At 41.6% G+C, this 24,515-nt stretch overlaps 1 protein-coding gene across 2 annotated transcripts in view; it reads right to left on the reverse strand.

Annotated features, from left to right (window-relative positions):
- The window catches only part of LOC139420799 (SH3 and PX domain-containing protein 2B-like), an 84,708-nt gene extending 61,350 nt beyond the window's left edge, over positions 1-23,358 (reverse strand). Inside the window, exons 1-2 of one of the 2 annotated variants that reach the window (XM_071171080.1) lie at positions 22,871-23,358; positions 14,686-14,766 (exon numbers count right to left, since the gene is read on the reverse strand). In XM_071171080.1, coding sequence (XP_071027181.1) covers positions 14,686-14,766; positions 22,871-22,942 — 153 coding nt within the window. In that variant the 5' untranslated portion in view covers positions 22,943-23,358. The remainder of the gene's footprint in view (positions 1-14,685; positions 14,767-22,870) is intronic. The other variant, XM_071171079.1, reaches the window with a different exon arrangement.
- Positions 23,359-24,515: the final 1,157 nt, after the last annotated feature.

Here is a 24,515-nt window from a genome sequence, read left to right on the forward strand (position 1 = left end):
GAAAAAGACAAGATCAGCAAGGAGCCAAGGACACCAGTCCTGTAAATGGCAATTAGGGAAGCGCTTGGTAAATCATACTTGCAACCACAGCATACCTTCCTCTGTGGAACAAAGAGAAAGCAGAGGAAAAAGACTTCTGAGTGACTACACATGACGACTATCTGTCTGGCTAAAGAGGCAGATGCCTCATTTCACAGATCCTCCTTAGAGAGAGAGGGAGAGAGAAAATAATACCCCACATGCTGTAATTGTTCCCATGCGTCTAGCGGGGAGCCACACCCTGACTGACTCTGTCTCTCTTCACCATCGCTCCAACACCCTGTCTGTGGCCTGTAATCAGAGCTGCTGTCTCAGATGAGAAAAAACATCTGACTGAAGGGAATACAGAGCATTAGGAAAGTATTCAGACCCCTTGACTTTTCCCACATTTTGTTACATTACAGCCTTATTCTAAATTTGACAAAATTGTTTTTTCTCCCTCAATCTACACACAATACCTCATAATGACAAAGCAAAAACATGTTTGAAATATCACATTCACATAAGTATTCAGACCCTTTACTCAGCACTTTGTTGAAGCACCTTTTGCAGTGATTACAGTCTTCTTGGGTATGACGCTACAAGCTTGGCACACCTGTATTTGTGGAGTTTCTCCCCTTCTTCTCTGCAGATACTCTCAAGCTCTGTCAGGTTGGATGGGGAGCGTTGCTGCACAGCTATTTTCAGGTCTCTCCAGAGATGTTTGAGCGGGTTCAAGTCCGGGCTTTGGCTGGGCCACTCAAGGACATTGAGACTTGTCCTGAAGCCACTCCTGCATTGTCTTGGATGTGTGCTTAGTGTCGTTGTCCTGTTGGAAGGTGAACCATCGCTCCAGTCTGAGGTCTTGAGCAGGTTTTCATCAAGGATATCTCTGTACTTTGGTACCCTTCCCCAGATCTGTGCCTCGACACAATCCTGTCTCGGAGCTCTACGGACAATTCCTTCGACCTCATGGCTTGGTTTTTGCATTGTTAACTGTGGGACCTTATATAGACAGGTGTGTGCCTTTACAAATCATGTCCAATAAATTGAATTTACCACAGGTGGACTCCAATCAAGATGTAGAAGCATCTCAAGATGGTCAATGGAAACAGGATGCACCGAATCTCATAGAAAAGGGTCTGAATACTTATGTAAATAAGGTATTTCAGTTTTTTTTTTATATCAACATGCAGAAATTGTAAACTTGTTTTCTCTTTGTAATTATGGGGTATTATGTGTCGATTGATGATATATGTATATATATTTTTAAATCCATTTTTAGAATTAAACTAACGTAACAAAATGTGGATAAAGGGGTCTGTATATTGTAGTCTCTGCTGCTGGAGACAGCCAGTTACATCATGTACACGTCACTCACATGAATGACTTGAGGATAGGTTTAAGGGTTCAAGCAACACAAGGGGACAAGGGGAGTTTTCTTGGCATTGGTACTGTTCATTTCAGTCAAAACAAAACAGTACTACATACTTTACGGATTACGGTGCAGATTGAAGAATTGAGAAAAACTAAGTTAGATCTCAGGAGTTTTTTTTATTACTCTGAATGAATGTATAAATGCCTACATTACCACGTGTAATGATAATAACATGAGAACTAACTTTGAGGGCAAACTAACTAATTCTGATGAAAAAGAGGGCTGTTAATGACTGTTAAGGAGTAAACAAGGATACCACAGCGAATGTGGCCCCAGGTGTGATGTATGCTGGGAGGTATGACATCACAGCCAGGGGAGTATAACAGGCATTCCTTTTTGGGTTATATTACTATACCTAACAGAATACAGGCCTACTAATTGGACAGAAAATTCTTGTTTGGTCAGAGAGTAAGTTAATTTGCGGCTGCCGGCTATCATTTGTCTGGTTCATATCCTCCTCTGTGACATCACACAGTCTCATCATAGCCTTCTGCTCTTCATCTGAGAGTGGGACATGAATGAATGGGACATGAATGAGTGTGTTCAAGGCCTCCTCTGACAACCACATCTCTTTCTAGAATTTTAAACCGGCTCAACAGTAGACTACAATCTCCCTCTCACTCACTCTACCCCTCCCAACACACAACACCCCTCCTTACAAGCTCCAGCTATCACTCACCCACCCCTACTCATATCTTCATGCTAAAACTCTCTGATGTGGACTATATCTCTCATTGAGAAATCTACTTTAGTGTGACACATACCAATGCTGAGCAGGGAGGGAGGACACAAGAGACCCAGAAGTTGTCAGAGAAGCATAGCAGAGAAGTTGATGTCATCAGCTTTTAGCTGATCAGAGAAGACTGGCTCCACAAGGCTTCCTTCAATCAAGATCATAAAGGGATGCTTCCATCTCCACAACCAATGTTGTTATTCCGATGGGGATATGAAAAAAAAACTACGTTGTCTTTGACAACAGCAGGAAACACCAAACTCACTAGCTCCATTATCAAACTTTTTTTGTGCCTTGCAAGGGTTCTGGAAAATGCTGTTTTAAAGGAGTGAATCATACTAAAAAGACCAACATGTGTTTTCAATCAGGGTTGTTGAAAACACTCCCCCCTAGCTGTTGAGAAACGTCAACGGACAGCACGCGAGGCAAGGAGACTTGGTTTAGACATGCATTTCCTGCCACTGCATCGGTCAGCCCTGTAAGCAATGTGCTGGCTCACCACATGGTTTACAAACTGCTGATTTTTTTGAAAGGGAGAAAATAAAATTCAAAAGGGAAAGAACCTGAGCAGCAAACTAAACTCTCACATTTCAAGTCTGGCATAGTGACGGCCGGACGAACACTAGAAACCACTTCCAACGGTCATAAACAAAGGCAGGAGACACCAGTAAGCTAGCTTGGGGGAAAAAAGTGGAGCAAAGCAAAGATACCACTCCCATCTCATTTGTCCTGCTGAAGTAAAAAATTCCTCAAGGTTTAGTCTGTCTATGATAGATCAGCTTCACTGAGACAGACAATATAACACCATTTATAATATGTTTTATTTATTAATAATAATTGTCATCAAACATGAATACATACATACAAAATCAAGTAATGGACCACAATTGCTACGTCAAGGAGAATAGAATACCCTATTGCAGGATTGCCTAACTGGCGGCCCGCGGGCAGAGGTGGGTTGTAACGCATTCCAGGTACTTAAGTCCACTGATGAATTAGTACTTTTCTAGTTACTCTCTGTGGGCTGTACTTGCCTTCTTACTCAAGCAATGTCTAAAGGAAATAACTTACTTTTTACTCTGTTACACTTTACCAAATCAATTCAGTTATTCAGCTAGATTGATACTATTATATTGTCGCTGTCAATTGAAAACCTCCAAATGTTGTGTATTTTTTTCAATATACATGAATCGATACTATCAAATCAAATATTATTGGTCACATACACATGGCTATCAGATGTTATTGAGAGTGTAGTGAGTTGCTTGTGCTTCTAGTTCTGACAGTGCAGTAATATCTAACATGTAATCTAACAGTTCCTTAACAACTACCTAATGCACACAAATTTAAGTAAAGGAATGGAATAAGAATATATACACGAGCAATGACAGAGCGGCATAGGCAAGATGCAATAGATGGTATAAAATACAGTACAGTTGAAGTCAGAAGTTTACATACACCTTAGCCAAATACGCTGAAACTCAATTTCACAATTCCTGACATTTAATCCTAGTAAAAAATGCCCTTTCATAGGTCAGTTAGGATCACCACTTAATTTTAAGAATGTGAAATGCCAGAATAATAGTAGAGAGATTTTATTTATTCTTTCTTTTATGTATTTCATCACATTCCTAGTGGGTCAGAAGTTTACATACACTCAATTAGTATTTGGTAGCATTGCCATTAAATTGTTTAACTTGGGTCAAACGTTTCGGGTAGCCTTCCACAAGCTTCCCACAATAAGTTGGGTGAATTTTGGCCCATTCCTCCTGACAGAGCTGGTGTAACTGAGTCAGGTTTGTAGGCCTCCTTGCTGGCACAGGCTTTTTCAGTTCTGCCCACACATTTTATATGGGATTGAGGTCAGGGCTTTGTGATGGCCACTCCAATACCTTGACTTTGTGTTCCTTAAGCCATTTTGCCACAACTTTGGAAGTATGCTTGGGGTCAATGTCCATTTGGAAGACCCATTTGCGACCAAGCTTTAACTTCCTGACTGATGTCTTGAGATGTTGCTTCAATATATCCACGTAATTTTCCTACCTCATGATGCCATCTACTCTGTGAGGTGCACCAGTCCCTCCTGCAGCCAAGCACCCACACAAAATGATGCTGCCACTCCCGTGCTTCATGGTTGGGATGGTGTTCTTCGGCTTGCAAGGCTCCCCCTTTTCCTCCAAACATAACGACGGTCATTATGGCCAAACAGTTCTATTTTTGTTTCATCAGACCAGAGGACATTTCTCCAAAAAGTACAACCTTTGTCCCCATGTGCAGTTGCAAACCGTAGTCTGGCTTTTTTATGGCGGTTCTGGAGCAGTGGCTTCTTCCTTGCTGAGTGGCCTTTCAGGTTATGTCGATAAAGGACTTGTTTTACTCTGGATATAGATATTTTTTGTACCTGTTTCTTCCAGCATCTTCACAAGGTCCTTTGCTGTTGTTTTGGGATTGATTTGCACTTTTCACACCAAAGTACGTTCATCTCTAGGAGACATAACGCTTCACCTTCCTGAGCGGTATAACAGCTGCATGGTCCCATGGTGTTTATACTTGCGTACTATTGTTTGTACAGATGAACGTGGTACCTTCAGGTTTTTGGAAATTGTTCCCAAGGATGAACCAGACTTGTGGAAGTATACAAAAACATTTCTGAGGTCTTGGCTGATTTCTTTTGATTTTCCCATGATGTCAAGCAAAGAGGCACTGAGTTTGAAGGTATGCCTTGAAATACATCCACACGTACACCGCCAATTGTCTCAAATAATTTCCTGGAATTTTCCAAGCTGTTAAAAGGCACAGTCAACTTAGTGCATGTACCTCTGACCCACTGGAATTGTGAAACAATAAAATAATCTGTCTGTAAACAATTGTTGGAAAAATTACTTTTATCATGCACAAAGTAGATGTCCTAACCGACTTGACAAAACTATAGTTCGTTAACAAGAAATTTGTGCAGTGGTTGAAAAATGAGTTTTAATGAAACTTCCAACTTCAGCTGTATATACATATGAGATGAGTAATGCAAGATATGTAGACATTATTAAAGTCCATTTATTGATCCATTTAGCAGCAGCCTCTCTGTGTTAGTGATGGCTGTTTAACAGTCTGATGGCCTTGAGAAAAAGCTGTTTTTCAGTCTTTCAGTCTCTCCAGCTGTACTGACCTCGCCTTCTGGATGGTAGCCGGGTGAACAAGTAGTGGCTCGGATGGTTGTTGTCCTTTATGCTCTCTTTGGCCTCCTGTAACATCGGGTGCTGTAGGTGTCCTGGAGGGAAGGTAGTTTGCCCCCGGTGAATTAGCTGTGCATCTATGAAAGTTTGTGAGGGTTTTAGGTGACAAGACAAATTTCTTAAGCCTCCTGAGGTTGATGAGGCGCTGTTGCGTCTGCTTCATCACACTGCCTGTGTGGGTGGACCATTTCAGTTTGTCCATGATGTGTACGCTGAGGAACTTAAAACTTTCCACCTTCTCCAACACTGTTCCATCGATGTGAATAGGGGGTGCTCCCTCTGCTGTTTCCTAAAGTCCACGACGATCTCCTTTGTTTTGTTGACTTTGAGTGAGAGGTTGTTTTGCTGACACCACACTCAAGTGTGCCCTCACCTCCTCCTTGTAAGCTGTCTCATCATTGTCGGTAATCAAGCCTACTACTGTTGTGTCGTCTACAAACTTGATGATTGAGTTGGAGGCGTGCCACGCAGTCATGGGTGAACAGGGAGTACAGGAGGGGGATGAGCATGCACCCTTGTGGGGCCCCAGTGTTGAGGATCAGAAAAGTGGAGAAGTTGTTTCTTACCTTCACCACCTGGGGGCGGCCCGTCAGGAAGTCCAGGTCCCGAATGCACAGGGCGGGGTTGAGGCCCAGGGCCTCTAGTTTAATGATGAGCTTGGAGAGTGCTATGGGGTTGAATGCTGAGCTATAGTCAATGAACAGCATTCTTACATAGGTATTCCTCTCGTCTAGATGGGATAGGGCATTGTGCAGTGTTATGGCCATTGATTTGTCTGTGGACCTATTGAGGTGGTAAGCAAATTGAAGTGGGTCTAGGGTGACAGGTAAGGTGGAGGTGATATGGTCTTTGACTAGAAGTGCTACAGGGCAAGAGTAATTTAGTTAACTTACCTTTGCCTTCTTGGGTACAGGAATAAGGGTGGCCAACTTGAAGCATGTGGTGATAGCAGACTGATGGGGAGGGATTGAAAATGTTCGTAAACACACCAGCCAGCTGGTCTGCGCATGCTCTGAGGACGCCGCTTGGAATACCATCTGGGCCGACTGCCTTGCGAGAGTTAACACTTTTAAATGTCTTACTCACGTCGACCACGGAGAAGGAGAGCCCACAGTCCTTGGTAGCGGGCCGCATTGGTGGCACTGTAGTATCCTCAAAGCGGGCAAAGAAGGTGTTTAGTTTGTCTGGAAGCAAGACGTCTGTGTCCGTGATGTGGCTGGTTTTCTTTTTGTAGTCCTTGATTGTCTGTAGACACTGCCAAATACGTCTCGTGTCTGAGCTGTTGAATTGTGACTCCACTTTGTCTCTGTACTGACGGTTTGCCTGTTTAATTGCCTTACGGAGGGAATAACTACAATGTTTGTATTTGGCCATAAGTCACCAGTCACCTTTCCATGGTTAAATACGGTGGTTTCAATATTGAGCGCATTCAGTTTTGTGTAAATGCTGCCATCTATCCACGATTTCTGGTTTGGCTACGTTTTAATAGTCATGGTGTGTACAACATCTCCTATGCACTTCCTTATAAACTCACTCACCGAATCATACATCAATATTATTATCTGAGGCTACCCGGAACATGTCAACTTAATCAAAATAATCTTGAAGCGTGGATTTTCCAATTGGACCAGCTTTGAATAGTTCTTAACACGGGTACATTCTGTTTGAGTTTCAGCCTATAGGAAGGGAGGAGCAAAATGTAGTCTTGGTCTGATTTGCCAAAAGGAGGGTGGGGGAGGGCCTTGTATGCATCACGGAAGTAAGAGTAGCAGTGATCCAGAGTTTTGCCAGCACGTGAACCACAGTCAATATGTTGATGGAATTTAGGTAGCCTTGTGCTCAAATTTGCTTTGTTAAAATCCCTAGCTACAATAAATGCATCTTCAGGATATATGGTTTCTAGTTTGCATAAAATCCAGTGAAGTTCCTTGATGGCCGTCGTAGTTTCGGCTTGAGGGGGGATATACATGGCTGTGAAAATAACCGAGGAGAATTCTCTTGGGACATAATACGGTCGGCATTTGATTTTGAGGAATTCTATGTCAGGTGAACAAAAGGACTTGAGTTCCTGTATATTGTTACAATTACACCATGAGTCGTTAATCATGAAACATACACCCCGCCCTTCTTCTTCCCGGAGAGATGTTTATTCCTGTCGGCGAGACGTACAAAGAATCCACGTGGCTGTAGCGACTCCGACAGCATATCCTGAGAGAGCCATGTTTCCGTGACACAGAGTATGTTACGATCCCTGATGTCTCTCTGGAAAGCAACCCTTGCCCTAATTTTGTCTACCTTGTTTTCTAGAGACTGAACATTAGTGAGTAATATACTCAGAAGTGGTGGGTGGTGTGCGCGCCTTCGAAGTCTGACCAGAAGACCGCTCCGTCTACCTCTTCTCTGGCAGCGTTGTTTTGGGTCAGCCTCTGGAATCAGCTCAAATGCCCTGGGTAGTTCGGACAAAAGATCCGCTTCGGGAAAGTTGTATTCCTGGTTGCAGTGCTGGTAAGTTGACGCGGCTCTGATATCTAATAGTTCTTCCTGGCTGTATGTAATAACATTAAAGATTTTCTGGGCTAACAATGTAAGAAGAAAAAAATACTGCAAAGGACTAGAAGTGAGGCAGCACTCTCTGTTAGCACCATTTTGTCTATTGGTTCCCCTTTACATCTGTAAGAATGTTTCCCGACCCCTTGACCAATGAAATGTATTCAAAATAGCTTGTCATCAAAACTCCATTGGCTCTCAAAGTTGTCCATCATTCCTGTATCTTCACAACAGCTCTTGAAGTGATGCGCATGTCTCCACTCCTAAGGAGATTTTTGTTTGTGTGCTCTTAGCCACATGTGATCAGAGGTAAATTGCACCTTAATTAGCTTCTGCCTTTGTAATATTATATATTTCTGGAGTAAGATATGTATTTATCGGTTTTAATTCTGCTGTTGAAATTGTTTTTAGGGAGAGTGCAAATTAAATGGCTAGGTAGCTAACCCAGAATCTGACAGAATGTTTAATCTCCTGTTTTTAGCTCCCCATATGATCTCTGCTTGTTAGCTAACTAGCCACCTTGTCATTGGCATAAAGACTGAACAAATTCATGAGATGTGTGTGGCAATAGCTAACACATTAGGTTGCCACTAGATAAACTGGCTAGGCTAGCAAGCTAGCTGGGGTGTCAACCATGTAGTTAGCTAATGTTTCCTAGATCAACCGATCCTCCCACTCCATTGTTGTCTCTCACTGTGTGTGTGTGTGTGTGTGTTTAAAATGTCATTCTGTTTTTATGACAAGACCTTTAAGCACATCTGTCATACAGTACATCATCTCAGTAAGCTTTTTGGCCCATATACTGTAGCTACTAGAAATCAAGTCAACCGAGGGGGAGGAGAATGGGCCAACCAAGAAAAGAAAAGACCCTTCAAAGTGGAAAAGAGAGGTTCGGAAGAGAAGGAGGATGCAGGGTAAATCCTACCATGGCAGGAAAAAGACTGATATCTGCAATGTTTGATTATTTGTATTACTTACATGATTCTTACCTGAATACCAACATTGATGTTTTGTTCCATGCTGAAATGTGTCTGATTTGCATTCTAGTAACATGATTGACAGTGACATTTCGATATTGATTGCTGTTTGACAGTTGTAAAACTTACCTGACCTCCTTTCCATTTCATTCTGAGCAAAAAAAGGACTACTCACACTTGGTGTAAATCTTTTTTAGTATGGATTCACCATTACATGTGCTTTAAATGATATTGTGAAATACATTTTCATTAATGCTACTGAAATTGGTAAATTATTCCAATGTCTTGAGTGCCATTTACTTTTTTTATGAAAGAGCACATTGATAGATATTAAGTCAACTTTGAATAAGACCATAATTGAAACTGTACAGTCTACGGACTTTGTTATATGTTAGTCTTCATTGGAGACTACTTGTGCTGGAGAACATCTGCAAGATGATGCTGGCAGGCTTAAATAATAAGTAAATGTCAATTGCACTAAATTGTTCTTTTTGTTTGCTATATGGTATAAAAAAAAATCCAAACAAAATTTGACACTAGTACTTCAAGTACTTTTCAAATACTTTTTTACTCTTACTTGAGTAGTTTCTTAAAAGGACTAAGTACAGATTTGTGGTACTCTACCCACCTCTGCCCGTGGGTGTTTTAATTTGCCCACCAAGTCTTCTGAATTTTTTTTTTCTTATTGTATTTTCATTGTTGGAGATAAGACTGTAAAATATTTCCAATTGATTTCCTGGTGTTTTTACAACCAGGAAATCAGTTCCAGGTGATTTTCAATTGAAAATCTGTTTCAAGGTTTGTAATTATTGTTTAAGTCAAATATATCATTTTGGGCTTCTTGCAGTCAATTCTTTGTCTATTAATTATTTGTAATTATTTAAGTTCCAGCCCCCCGTCCATCCGCTCAAGAAGAAATCTTCCCCTGGCTGAATATAGTTGATCATCCCTGCGCTATTGAATTCCTTACGTATTGTCTTTTATATTATATCAGAAAATGTATCATTTGAAGTGCTTTAGATATGTATATATCATTATGCTAACTTGTTAAGTCTTCCACATTGATTTTTTCCCCCTTTCCAAAGCATTCCAGAATTGAAAACCACTCAATCCACAACTGCTGAATTCACACTTACATTTAAAATGTTTCATTTCCATAGTACACAGTACTGCTATGTACTGTATATAAAGACCCAGATATCTTCCGTTCAGCATTTTTAAGTCTAGGCATATGTTATATCTAATTGTTTCCAGATTAAAAAGAATAGCATGGGATGCAATTTATTGCAGAGTCCAGCATCTTAGTGTGCCAGAGAGTAGGGGCATGTTTAGCTTTTGTGCAAAATGCTGCTCACAACAGGCAGCCCAATGATCTCAACAGAGGACTGTGCTGTTTCCACTTTTAAAGGGTTTTGTTGCTCCATTACCGCATGTGGAAAATATGTGACAGCTGTGAGATTCTGTGAGAAAGTAGCAAAGTATCAGCTATACATCACACCTATGCATAGGAATGGGAGTTTGTATCTAGTCGAAAATGCTTTTAGAGTTTAGAGGGCTTGAAGATTAGTTGACAAGTTAAATCAGGTGTGCTTCTCTGGGGCTACAACAAAAAGGTGTGCTGTTGGGGGTACTCGAGGACTGGAGTTGGGAAACACTGGTTTACACAAAGGTTCTGGCTTCAAGGAATCTAAAGACCAACTCTGCATTAGTAATTAGAGAGGAGTAAACATGCAGAGCTTATTTTCTCTTACCTGATGTAGCTAGCTTTGATGTAGCTAAAATATTAATGCTTTGCCTATTCCTCTCTGATTTAGAATATACCATTGCACAAACAACCTACTGATGTAGGCCTACTATACACGAGCACTAGTATCAGGGTGTATTAGCTAGCTACCTTTGCTCTGACTAAGTACATTTCGCTAGCTATCCAGCTAACTAGCGATTAGCATTGTCAGTTAACACAATTTATTTTGGCCACAACTTGCTAAGAAGACACAAACTAAGTGTTTGCAGCCAGTAAGATACAAAAACTGATGGTGTAATATAGAACGATTGCAGATTCATATTAAGAAGCAAGGAAATCAGCATTGTCATCACCAATATCTTGTTGCATCTGCAGCATTGACCATAAAGGCTGTCCCTGCCAGTGAACAGCAAGTGGTTGTGACTCATAGTAGAGAAAAAACTGCTCTCCTTGAGTGACAGGGGGCAGGGCTTGTTGTGTGTATATGGAGAGAGGAGACCCCAGTAGCAAACGGAGGCCCTGGGCGCGAACCCAGGGACTCTGATGGCACAGCTGGCGCTGCAGTACAGCGCCCTTAACCACTGCGCCACCCGGGAGGCCGTGAAATGCTTACTTACAGGCTCTAACCAATGGTGCCAAAAAAGGTGTGTGTGTGCGTAGGTAAGTAAAGAAATAAAACAACAGTGGAAAGACATTTGAAAATAACAGTAGGAAGGCTATTTACAGACACCTGTTAGTCAGGCTTATTGAGATAGTAGATAGCCCGGTTAGCCAATGCAGATAGCCCGGTTAGCCAATGTGCGGGAGCACTGGTTGGTCGGGCCAATTGAGGTAGTATGTACATGAATGTATAGTTAAAGTAACTATGCATATAAGATAAACAGAGAGTAGCAGCAGCGTAATGCAAATATTCCGGGTAACCATTGGTCTTATGGCTTGGGGGTAAAAACTGTTGAGAAGCCTTTTTGTCCTAGACTTGGCACTCCGGTACCGCTTGCCATGAGGTAGTAGAGAGAACAGTCTATGACTGGGGTGGCTTGGGTCTTTGACATGTTTTACTGGTGTAGAGGTCCTGGATGGCAGGCAGCTTTGCCCCAGTGATGTACTGGGCCGTACACACTACCCTCTGAAGTGCCTTGCGGTCGGAGGCCGAGCAATTGCCGTACCAGGCAGTGATGCAACCAGTGCTCTCGATGTTGCAGCTGTAGAACCTTTTGAGGATCTCAGGACCCATGCCAAATCTTTTTAGTTTCCTGAGGGGGAATAGGCTTTGTCGTGCCCTCTTCACGACTGTCTTGGTGTGTTTGGACCAATCTAGCTTGCTGTTGATGTGGACACCAAGGAATTTGAAGCTCTCAACCTGCTCCACTACAGCCCCGTCGATGAGAATGGGGACGTGCTCGGTGCTTCTTTTCCTGTAGTCCACAATCATCTCCTTAGTCTTGGTTACATTGAGGGATAGGTTATTATTCTGGCACCACCCGGCCAGGTCTCTGACCTCCTCCCTATAGGCGGTCTCGTCGTTGTCAGTGATTAGGCCTACCACTGTTGTGTCGTCAGCAAACTTAATGATGGTGTTGGAGTCGCGCCTGGCCATGCAGTCGTGGGTGAACAGGGAGTACAGGAGGGGACTGAGCACGCACCCTTGGGGAGCTCCAGTGTTGAGGATCAGCGTGGCAGATGTGTTGCTACCTACCCTCACCACCTGGGGGCAGCCTGTCAGGAAGTCCAGGATCCAGTTGCAGAGGGAGGTGTTTAGTCCCAGGATCCTTAGCTTAGTGATGAGCTTTGAGGGTACTATTGGTGTTGAACGCTGAACTGTAGTCAATGAACAGCATTCTCACATAGGTGTTCCTTTTGTCCAGGTGGGAAAGGGCAGTGTGGAATGCAATAGAGATTGCATCATCTGTGGATCTGTTTGGGAGGTATGCAAATTGGAGTGGGTCTAGGGTTTCTGGGATAAAGGTGTTTATGTGAGCCATTATCAGCCTTTCAAAGCACTTCATGGCTACGGACGTGAGTGCTACGGATCTATAGTCATTTAGGCAGGTTGCCTTTGTGTTCTTGGGCACAGGGACTATGCTGGTCTGCTTGAAGCATGTTGGTATTACAGATTCAATCAGGGACATGTTGAAAATGTCAGTGAAGACACCTGCCAGTTGGTCAGCACATGCCCGGAGCACACGTCCTGGTAATCCGTCTGGCCCCGCAGCCTTGTGTATGTTGACCTGTTTAAAGGTCTTACTCACGTCAGCTACGGAACAGCTGATGATCTCATGCATGCCTCAGTGTTGCTTGCCTCGAAGTGAGCATAAAAGTGATTTAGATCGTCTGGTAGGCTACACTGATTGAAGTTGATTTAACAGGTGACATTAACAAGCTTTCACCTGGTCAGTCTGTCATGGACAGTGCAGGTCTTCTTAATGTTTTGTATACTCAGAGTATATTTAGACGAATTCAACTAACTGTTATAGTTTTTGGTTCTTCATCAAATAAATATTTTTGTTTTCAAATAACTGACATATATTCATATACCTTCAAATATTATTAGTTTTTTAATACCTGCATTTGAATATCAAAGAAAATAGTTGCCTTTTAGATAACTCTATATAACCTCTATTCGACTACCTCAAGTATTTGAAAAGTTGATATTTTCAAATAAACTACAAAATACAACTATTTTCTGCTGAGGTCTGGTTCACACAGCATTTGCCACTATTGATGGGATGTGATGCACGAGACAGCCTGTATGACCATGTCATCTTTCATTTTTTTTGCCAGCCCAATCTGTTCATCTCAACCTTTCATATTCAACAATGGTTGTCTCCAGGATGGACAGCAGGGTAGGCAGCAGTGACATCAGAGGAGTGAGGGATGATGACCCAGCGAGAGACAGTGGAAGGAAAAGAGGAACAGTGTGTGTGTGTGTGTGTGTGTGTGTGTGTGGGGTGGGGTGGGGGGGGGGGGGTAATAGTTTCCAAAATAATGGGTGCCTTATTGTGAACCCAGAGAGACTATTTTTCCATTGATGCTTTACAATACCAGAGAATAGTGAAGCAGCCAGGTGATGTGTTCCACAGTGGGAGGCACTTTTCCAGCCCGGGCCATCTCATTGGTTTTATGTCCCTACTGACACCAGCCTTGGCAGGCTCTCAGAGAGATGCATCCAGGTGGGTCAGTGCACTTGGCTGTTGCTGCAGAGGAGCAGCAACAGCCAGATTAAATGACTCATCGCTCCTTCACTGTGCAAGTTCGCATCCTAAATGGCACCGTAAAGTTACTTTAAAGACAACAGGATATTTTGTACAGTGTAGATTCTGAAAGAGATTACGGTCATCTTTCTGCCCTAACTGTTTATAGTCTTATATTTCATAGCCTTACCAAACCATGATGTATCATGCTTTTATATATTATATTATTTGTAAGTAGTTAATATTGACATAATAATGAATTTGTTATGAGAAGAAATAGCATTTGTCAGTATTGGATGATCTATTTAACACAGATGGCCACAGAAAAAGGAACTGGAACTCTGATGAAATTCCCTCCACATGCAATAAACGGCCTGTGTGACGTTCTCGTCTGAAATAAATATGTTTGTGGTTATCTGTTGGAATCCACATTTAGCTTCTCCAGGCTCCATTGAATTAGTTCATTTTCAGAATCGACTCATATAAATTACCAAACTAAGTCACATGGTTCAAGACACTAACACAGACACTAACACTGTATTCCTATTGGTACACCTGTACGATGGCATTGCACAATGGTATTTTAGCCCTTAGGGGCATTATTTATTGATTTTGTTATTTGTCAGGGACAATGTACAACCATTGCACCAGATTTAACTAGATAGCTCATTTTCATCTGTAGTCCCTGGTAGAAAGTAGTGGACTACAGGGAATAGGGTGCCATTTGAGACAAGGACATATAGTGTGAAACTACGATTGTACTACAAGGTGTGCACAGTGGTTTTCCCATAACAGTTCCCAGCTCACCTGCAGGTCGAAGAACTTGCTGTAGCGCCTGAAGATGACCTCTGTGCTGCCATCAGACCAGGACACTTTGATGATGTAAACCTAAAAAATAAAAAAATATAAAAAAAGGGTGTTATCTTTAAACCTTTTTTTCCCTACAGAGCCATACCAGGTAGGTGTAACGACCAGGATCCATACCAATTGGCATGTATTTATGCTCTTGTCATAGTAACAACAATAACAGTCTAATAATCTCTGTAAGGAATTGGTAAAATCCCAAGATTTATTTTCTAATTCGTGGTCACACAATAGTCCACAATGACGTGGTTTCGAGGGAAGATGACATTTGAAGATGACATTTGAGTAAATAGAGCTGGTTCATTGTGTGGTAATTTAGTGTGATGTCTGCCTTGTCCACAGACACAGAAGGGATATCCTTCTGAGCTCACTTCCCACACCTTAAGATCATAATTTCCAATGAAATAGGAAATGATCATGCCTACTACTCACGCATATTGGGCAAACACTATTGAAGTCTAGTCTTACAAAGGATGCACGGACATGTGACATACCACCACTGCGAGACAGCAGAACATTGTATTACATTGCTAAATACCGGAAGTTTTCATCGTCAAAAACAGCCAAACTGACCGATCCCGTCTGTCTTTTTCTTTATTTTCATCTATATCTTCCCTTTAGGGGTGCAATGAAAAACTAGAGGCTTAGGTATTCCGCTTGTGACATCAATGAAAACAACCCTGTGTGTAAAGATCAACGTACTAACTAGACCGTGAATGAAAAAGAATACATCTTGCAGCCTGTCGACTGTCGTCATGCAATAATGGCCTGCTGGTGCTGGCTGGCATACAAGCACAACAAACATTTTTTAAAAGAGGAAGAGCGAAAGAGAGGCTGGGAGGTGATCGGACGTAAACTCTCCAGTGATTATGTCTGGCTGAGTGCTTCTGTTGGCCTCTGTCCCAGGATGGGCCAGCTCGGCCTGTCCCTTTTCCCCTGCCTTCCCTGTAGGTGACTAAGGCTGTGGACGAAGCTCAATGCAGGACTCAACGCATGGCACACGACCAGTGAACCAGTAAACACAGCAGATGGAGCAGACACAGGAGCTCAAGAACTTTATATCCTGCACCTCACGCTGCTCACTGTGCATTGGCATGTTAGTATTATGTAACTAGTCATCATTATCACCGTACATCCAATACTCACACCCCATATCTCCTAGGAGGACTGAGGAGTGGTTTTTTAAATAGGAAAAACATTCCTCCATCTGCCTCAGCCCACGCTCAGCTCCTAACCCTTTCCCTGTGCATTAGAGATAATTCAAAACAGAAAAGCTGAGGTGGCTTGGATACAGCGATGGAAACAGTGTTGTGATGCACTGATCACTACACCATCAGAAAGTAGAATACTGTATCGTGTAGGCATGCTTCATCACGTTGTGCAATGTGCACACAAGGTATTCTCAATATCTTTCTGATGGCTCAGGGACTTCGTAGTAGGCCTACCGCCCATTTGTAGAAGTTAAGCTTGCACGTAGTCAGGACTAAACGCAAATGGGCCAAACAGTCTCAAACAACATATTCTGCTTCTGCTCTCTATCCCAGACAGAAGTGTGCAGAAGCGCCTCCCTTGTTCAAACATTCCATCAATGCCTTGTGTACTCTGAGCTGACAATGACCTTAGGAATAGACGAGTGAGTAGTATGCTTCCTGGTTAACAAATACCCATGCCGAAGGCCATGGTTTTCTACCCCAGTGTTTGTAGCCTATAGAGGGTTGCCAGTTGACTTTTACTTTGGCGGCCATGTTGGAAGACCACCGCATCAATTTTTTCGACAACAACTGCTGAGTGGCTAACCCAAGCTGCATGATAACAGTGCCTAAAACAAGTTGATTCATCACCACGGTCAATTTCTGTGCAACAAGATAGGAAAGACAACAGGTTTTTTACAGATAACACGCAATCATGAAACACCAAGGAGATAAGACTCAAGAACTGGCAGAAAACCGAAGAAACCTTTTTACCCATCCAGACCTGCACTCAGACAGCTGTCAGTACAGGATCTGCTCCGATCATTTCATCACTGGTAAGTCTGATTGATTTATAGTTTAGTTTAGCAGTTTGTCAACCAGGTGTTAACAGCAAGACTAAATTAGCCAACATTATCTAGCTAGATAGATAGCGTGTAGTCTAGCTATTAGCATGTGTCAATGATATTCAAGTTTTGGGGAAGCTACTTTTTTCACCATAAAAATGCAGGATTGCATTAGTCTCTCATCGCATTTGCAGGCTAATGTAAGCATACTAGCCTATTCCTAATGTGATGAGTAGATTGGATAGTCATAATTTAGGCGATATCAGAGATGTTTTTTTTTTTATTACTTTGCACAGGAAAAATGTGCCCTCTGATAAACATTTTATGCAATTCTACTACACTTCATTTGACTGGAGACATTAGCATAATATTTTTTAATTCGATGGTAGCCTATGCCTACGCTGCTGACACTGACGACAAATCAATAAAAACGAAACCATGTAATCTAGGCCTATGAAAAGGGATCATAGATAGAAGGGATTGAGCTATTGTCAAATTAACATCAAAAGTAAATGCTTTTCATTTTAGCTAACCCTAACCTTTTTCCTAACCTTAATGTAATTATCCTAACCTGCTACGTTAATTCTCCTAACCTGCTGCGTAAATTCCCTTGACCATGAAAAAGGGAGACATTATTGTCCCAAAAAACTCCAGTGGCACTGACCCAATGATAATTTGTTGAGAACTTTATTCATAAGAGGGAAAATGTATGGACATTACAGCATAGGACGAAGGCCTCAATGGGATAGGACACCCTGCTGTGTTGACTATTGGTTGTTCCAGCCCAACATTAGATTTGATCTTTATATGACACAAAAACCCCTGACTGAATTAAACACAACAAAACAATTAAGAGCCCTGATGGTACAGGTGACCTGAAGAAGTGATATTCTAACATCTAACACCAGCTGACCTCTATCAGGACACCCATGTCGACTGGATTCCCACTGTGAAGACGAGCAACGCTGCAGCAGCATCAGTTTCTACTTCCACTACTTTGTCCCTTTCCTTTCCCTCAGTTATACAACGTGGTTGTCATATGCTGTGCTTTGGTCAATGTTTGTCATATGCTGTGCTTTGGTCAATCTGAATGATTTTGTTGTGCCATTTAAGTAGAGATATCACGACTTCCGCCGAAGTCAGTCCCACTCCTTGTTCAGGCGCCGTTCGGCGGTCGACGTCACCGGCCTTCTAACCATCGCCGATCCACTTTTCATTTTCCATTTGTTTTGTCTTTGTTTTACACACCTGGTTTCAATTCCCCAATTACATGTTCATTATTTAACCCTTTGTTTTCCCCATAGTTTTTGTGCGTGTTTGTTTTATGTATTTCGGTCCTATTGTGTGGGCTTGGTATTACTATATGTATTAGGTAATTTTGAGTAAAGTTACTTTTTTTAAACTCATCTCTGCTGTCCTGCACCTGACTCCTCTGCACCAGCTACACACAGATATTTTACAAGAGAGCACCTTCACCTTGTCGTCATGCCAGAAATGCCCCCTTAAATCGTATGAATATATAAAATGTAATTTTGTACAACATGTAAAAGACTATTGTTTATGACATTGTAAACATGCTGGACATTAATAATGGTGCAATGAAAAGTATTGTGTGTGATCTCTGCTTTGCCTTGCCTCATTGAATAAAATGTATTTCTAATAGACTAACTTATTTTAATTTTACAATTTAAACACATTTAGCATTGACAATGTTATTGTTGTGCTAGTCTTAGCCAAACCATCTTCATTATCACAGTGGCTCCTCCAAGTGCCAGTCAGACCTTCTGGGAGAAAAGTATCTGGCATTGAACTTGGTAGTAGTAGTTGTGTGTACGTTTCAAACATTGTCTACTGGTGTCGTTTTTTAAATTGAGAACATACAGTTGAAGTCGGAAATGTACATACACTTATGTTGGAGCCATTAAAACTCGTTTTTCAAACCATTCCACAAATTTCTTGTTAACAAACTATAGTTTTGGAAAGTCGGTTAGGACATCTACTTTGTGCATGACACAAGTCATTTTTCCAACAGTTGTTTACAGACAGATTATTTCACTGTATGACAATTCCAGTGGGTCAAAAGTTTACATACACTAAGTTGACTGTGCCTTTAAACAGCTTGGAAAATTCCAGAAAATTATGTCATGGCTTTAGAAGATACTGATTGACCTCATTTGAGTCAATTGGAGGTGTACCTGTGGATGTATTTCAAAGCCTACCTTCAAACTCAGTGCGTCTTTGCTTGACATCATGGGAAAATCAAAAGAAATCAGCCAAGACCTCAGAAAACAATGTAGACCTCCACAAGTCTGGTTCATCCTTGGGAGCAATTTCCAAATGCCTGAAGGTACCACATTCATCTGTAAAAACATTAGTATGCAGGTATAAACACCATGGGACCACGCAGCCGTCATACCGCTCAGGAAGGAGATGCGTTCTGTCTCCTACAGATGTTTGTACTTTGGTGAGAAAAGTGCAACTCAATCACATAACCACAGCAAAGGACCTTGTGAAGATGCTGAAGGAAACAGGTACAAAAGTATCTATATCCACAGTAAAACGAGTCCTACATCGACATAACCTGAAAGCCGCTCAGCAAGGAAGAAGCCACTGCTCCAAAACCGCCAATAAAAAACAGACTACGGCTTGCAGTTGCACATGGGGACAAAGATCATACTTTTGGAGAAATGTCCTCTGGTCTGATAAAACAAAAATACAACTGTTTGGCCTTAATGACCATAGTTATGTTTGGAGGAAAAGGGGGGAGGCTTGCAAGCCGAAGAACACCATCCCAACCATGAAGCACGGGGTGGCAGCATCATGTTGTGAGGGTGCTTTGCTGCAGGAATGACTGGTGCACTTCACAAAATAAGTGGCATCATGAGGAAGGGAAATTATGTGGATATATTGAAGCAACATCTCAAGACATTAGTCAGGAATTTAAAGCTTGGTCGCAAATGGGTCTTCCAAATGGACAATGACCCCAAACATACTTCCAAAGTTGTGGCCAATTGCTTAAGGACAACAAAGTCAAGGTATTGGAGTGGCCATCACAAAGCCCTGACCTCAATCCTATAGAAAATGTGTGGGAAGAACTGAAAAAGCGTGTGAGAGCAAGGAGGCCTACAAACCTGACTCCGTTACAACAGCTCTGTCAGGAGGAATGGGCCAAAATTCACCCAACTTATTGTGGGAAGCTTGTAGAAGGCTACTTGAAACGTTTGACCCAAGTTAAATCATTTAAAGGCAATGCTACCAAATACTAATTCAATGTGTGTAAACTTCTGACCCACTAGGAATGTGATGAAAGAAATAAAAGCTGAAATAAATCATTCTCTACTATTATTCTGACATTTCACATTCTTAAAATAAAGTGGTGATCCTAACTGACCTAAGACGGGGAATTCATTTTTACTTGGATGAAATGTCAGGAATTGTGATAAACTGAGTTTAAATGTATTTGGCGAAAGTGTATGTAAACTTCCGACTTCAACTGTATAGCTGAACAATATGTAAACAGTGTCTGAGGCTATTATCTGCTTCAGATGCACAATGTCAAGGGGTGCATTGCAAATGCCCAGAAGGCTAAAGCTGTAGTACTGTAGGCCTATGGCTGCATTGGCATTGCATGTCATTATCAGCTGCAAAATGGATTCACATATATCCTAATCTCCTGAAAAAAGTGTGACAATCAAATACAACTAATTTGGAGAGCTTATGACTGAACCAAAAAGGTTCAGTCAAGAATAAAACACAGAACCAGACAGATTCCCTTTCCATCTTTATTCCAGGATTGTGATTAAATCAACATAGAATATTATATTAAGTTATACACTTCACTTCAATGAAACAACACTTTCATATAATTTCAAAGTATACAAGTAAGCTAACTCATAAAGGTTAGACATCTTAGTAACAGGTAGGCTATTACTAAAGCTTCATTTCAGGTGAACAAAAAAAAGGAAATACCTGAGGTGGCCAAACTCGCTCCACTGATCCCTGATCTACTGGGTGAACAGACTTCTGTTGCAGACCAGCAATAGCACACTTGATTTTCAACTAATTAGGTTTGATAAATTGAATCAGGTGTGTTAGTGCTGGGCTTGAACAGAAGCCTGCACACCCAGCAGGGTTGGCCTGCCCTAGCTGTAATAGGTTTATGCATTGTGTGTGACTTCAACTGTATTTTTATTGACAAAATTTGCTAACATAGGTACACATATAATCCATGGTATGCAAGGATGTACCCTTATTCTCTTGGTACAGTCATTGGGACCTCATCTGCAGACTGGGTATCTGCGGACAGAAAACATCACAAAGAAACAGGCAGCATTATACTCAAATTAGACAGCACTGAATATTATGTTGCTCTAGCTCTCTGTCCTCAGTTTTCCTCACTAACCTTTTCAGAATATCCTCCCACAAAGGTACAGTACCTGCCTTATCCAGAGTAAACTACGCCCTCTTCTCTGACAGCTGGAACTGCTAGTAGTCATTTCACCCTCTTCCACGGCTGTTAGCTAGCTAGCTAACGTACCTAGCTACAAATGCATTTTAAGTTACAACAATAAATAAATCAAGATGGCTAGGTAACTAGCTAATATTAAGTTAGCTAGCTGGTGATATTTAATTCACTTGGCTAGCTAGCAAACATTATGTTAGCAGCTCATATGAGTTAGCCTGCACACAAAGTTCCTGTAGCTATCATGTTAAAAATATATTTACCTACTTAAATAGGTTCTCCCACTGCCTCCGTTTTCTGGGTCCTTAGAAAAACGAAATAATGGGCAACCTTCCAGAAGTTAAACACAGCCAGTCATGTGGACGATGAGGAGGACTTCCACCAGACTGACTCTGGTCTTCCAACATGGCGCCTGGTGCGGTTGCTAGGTGATTTGGGCTCCCGAGTGGTGCTGCATCTCAGCACTAGAGGCGCCACAACAGACCCTGGTTTGATTCCAGGCTGTATCACAACCGGCCGTGATTAGGAGTCCAACAGTGCGGCACACATTTGGCCCATCGTCGTCCTGGTTAGGCTTTGGCCGGGTTAGGCCATCATTGTAAATAAGAATTAGTTCTTAACTGACTTGCCTAGTTAAATAAAGGTTCAATAAATAATATAAATACATTTGTGACTCAATTGCAAGCCCTCTATAGGAGAGCATAAAGGCCTGGTAGGTAGGGCTACCCAAATAATCATACTGTAATGCACAGATTCTCCACTTCAGGAAAGAAATCTGGTTGTCTCGCAACCATTCTGAAATAGACATTAGACCAATGTCCTCGGGATGTTTGGAAAAGTCTGTCAGGTTTTCTAAACACAGACACCTATCATGCCCTCCACTCCTTTCAAAACCGCCATGTTGACCTCATTGTTCTTTCTCAGGTGCATAGAATTTTACTCTACTTTACTGTAATAGTCATATAACATCCAAGTTGCAGCAGTTTTGGAAAACACACTTATTCATATTTGTCTTGTGATGTGTATGTTTATTAAAGTTTGTGCGGCTAGTGGTTAGAGCTTTGGACCAGTAACTGAAAGGTTGCTGGATCAAATCCCCAATCTGACAAGGTGAAAGCCTGTCCTTCTGCCCCTGAAAAAGGGAGTTAACCCACTGTTCCTAGGCCGTCATTGTAAATACGAATTTGTTCTTAAACTGACTTGCCTAGTTAAATAAAATAAAGTCATAATCAGGTGTACATTCTTAGCAGTGTTCAAAAGGCTTTACTATCATTATTTCACTAGTAGCCTAGTATAGGCCTAAAAGGTATTTGAATTTGTATGTAAAATAGTGTTCAGGTCTAAGAAAAAATAAATATAGAAATATATATATATATCCTCCATTCTAATTTTCTTTAGATTAATGCAACAAAGTCGCACTGTAATCTTTTTTTTTTGCAGCAACTGTTTTGGTAAAATGTAATTTGATACTCCCTTTGTTTTTACCTTTCCTGACCAGAGCAGCCAGCGAACGAAAAATATAATAACTGAACTTTAATCGAAGAAAATAAGGGTTTTGTGGCGTGTACTTTCCTACAATATACAGATGTGGTCGGTCCTCTACCATAGAAAAAAATGACTTGTTGACTCACATAGTGTTTGTTCGGATTTCTCCTCTTCTGGACATCTTGAACTGTTACTTCGTGCACGGTCCGCCTTGGCATGATGTTCTCTTTCAGCGCTTCCACTAAAAACAACAGCCCGGTTTTAGAACGATCAGACCCGAATGACAAAGTTTACCCACCCAACCTTTGTCATTCACGCGGGTGAGATCCTTGATTGCTGGATGCAACAAATGCGATTATTTCTCGTAGATGGTCCACGTCAGATTTCCTGTCCCACATTCAGTCGCTACTCTTCTTGCCCCGTCCCGCAGTAGGCTATGTCCGAACTTCTCTGAACCAAACTCCCAGCCTATCCCAGCTCACCGACTCTAATTTGATAACTGGAAAGCCTCCACCACAGACCAGCCCTGCCTGCGACACTTTAAATCAGGTTGACGTTTATTGGGATGAGTCTTGTCCTGGAGGCAGAACTGAGCGATTTCTGCTTGATCCAATAGTGTGTGACTGAGGCCAGCAATTCGGGCGTTCCTGCATGTGGGCAATGCTGCGTCTGTAAAAACGCCCCATTCGAGCATCCCATTTGTTCCTGCATTAAGGCCCCCTGGAGCATGCTATCTTCATGCTTGTGTGACCCTTTTGATATTCTGGATTTCCTCTGAAATAAATGTATTATCAGATTTTTTCTGGGGCAAAGGACACTGTCTACCGGTGTCCTAGCTAGCTTGCTACCTAGCACACAGTGTCCTTCACTAACGCCTGCCCAACACTTGTCCTCGCCGTCCTTAACAGAACTGCAGGAAAAATTGCATCAAATATTATTTGTCACATGTGCCCAATACAACAGGTGTAGACTTTACCATGCAATGCTTGCTTACGGGCACTTCCCAAAGATGCAGAGTTTTAAAAAAATATTTAAAAAATAGTAACAAGAGGAATAAAATAAAATACACAAGGATGGAGCTATATACAGGAAGTACCAGTACCAGATGAATTTACAGAGGTACAAGGCATTTGAGGTAGATATGTACATGAAGGCAGGATACAAAATAATAAGAGTAAAATAAAGAAGAGAATAGCAACAGCAAATAATGAGTGTAAAAGGGTGTGTGTGTGTGTGTGTGTTGTGTCAGTATGCGTGTGTGTGTCATGTGTATGTGTATGGGTTTGTACAGTACCAGTCAAAAGTTTGGACACACTTGCTATTCCAAGGTTTTTGTTTATTTTTACTGTTTTCTACATTGTAGAAGTGAAGACATCAAAACTATGAAATAACGCATATGGAATCATGTAGTTACCAAAAAGTGTTAAACAAATCAAAATAGATTTAACATTTTAGATTCTTCAAAGTAGCCACCCTTTGCCTTGATGACAGCTTTCCACACTCTTGGCATTCTCTCAACTAGCTTCATGAGGTCGTCACCTGGAATGTATTTCATATAACAAGTGTGCCTTGTTTAAAGTTAATTTGTGGAATTTCTTTCCTTCTTAACGCGTTTGAGCCAATCAGTTGTGTTGTGACAAGGTAGGGGTGGTATACAGAAGATAGCCCTATTTGGTAAAAGACCAAGTACATATTATGACAAGAACAGCTCAAATAAGCAAAGAGAAATGACAGTCCATCATTACTTTAAGACATGAAGGTCAGTCGACGCAGAACATTTCACGAACTTTG

The sequence above is a fragment of the Oncorhynchus clarkii genome, chromosome 12 (genome assembly GCF_045791955.1).
Source record: "Oncorhynchus clarkii lewisi isolate Uvic-CL-2024 chromosome 12, UVic_Ocla_1.0, whole genome shotgun sequence".
In the NCBI taxonomy this organism is placed as follows: domain Eukaryota; kingdom Metazoa; phylum Chordata; class Actinopteri; order Salmoniformes; family Salmonidae; genus Oncorhynchus; species Oncorhynchus clarkii.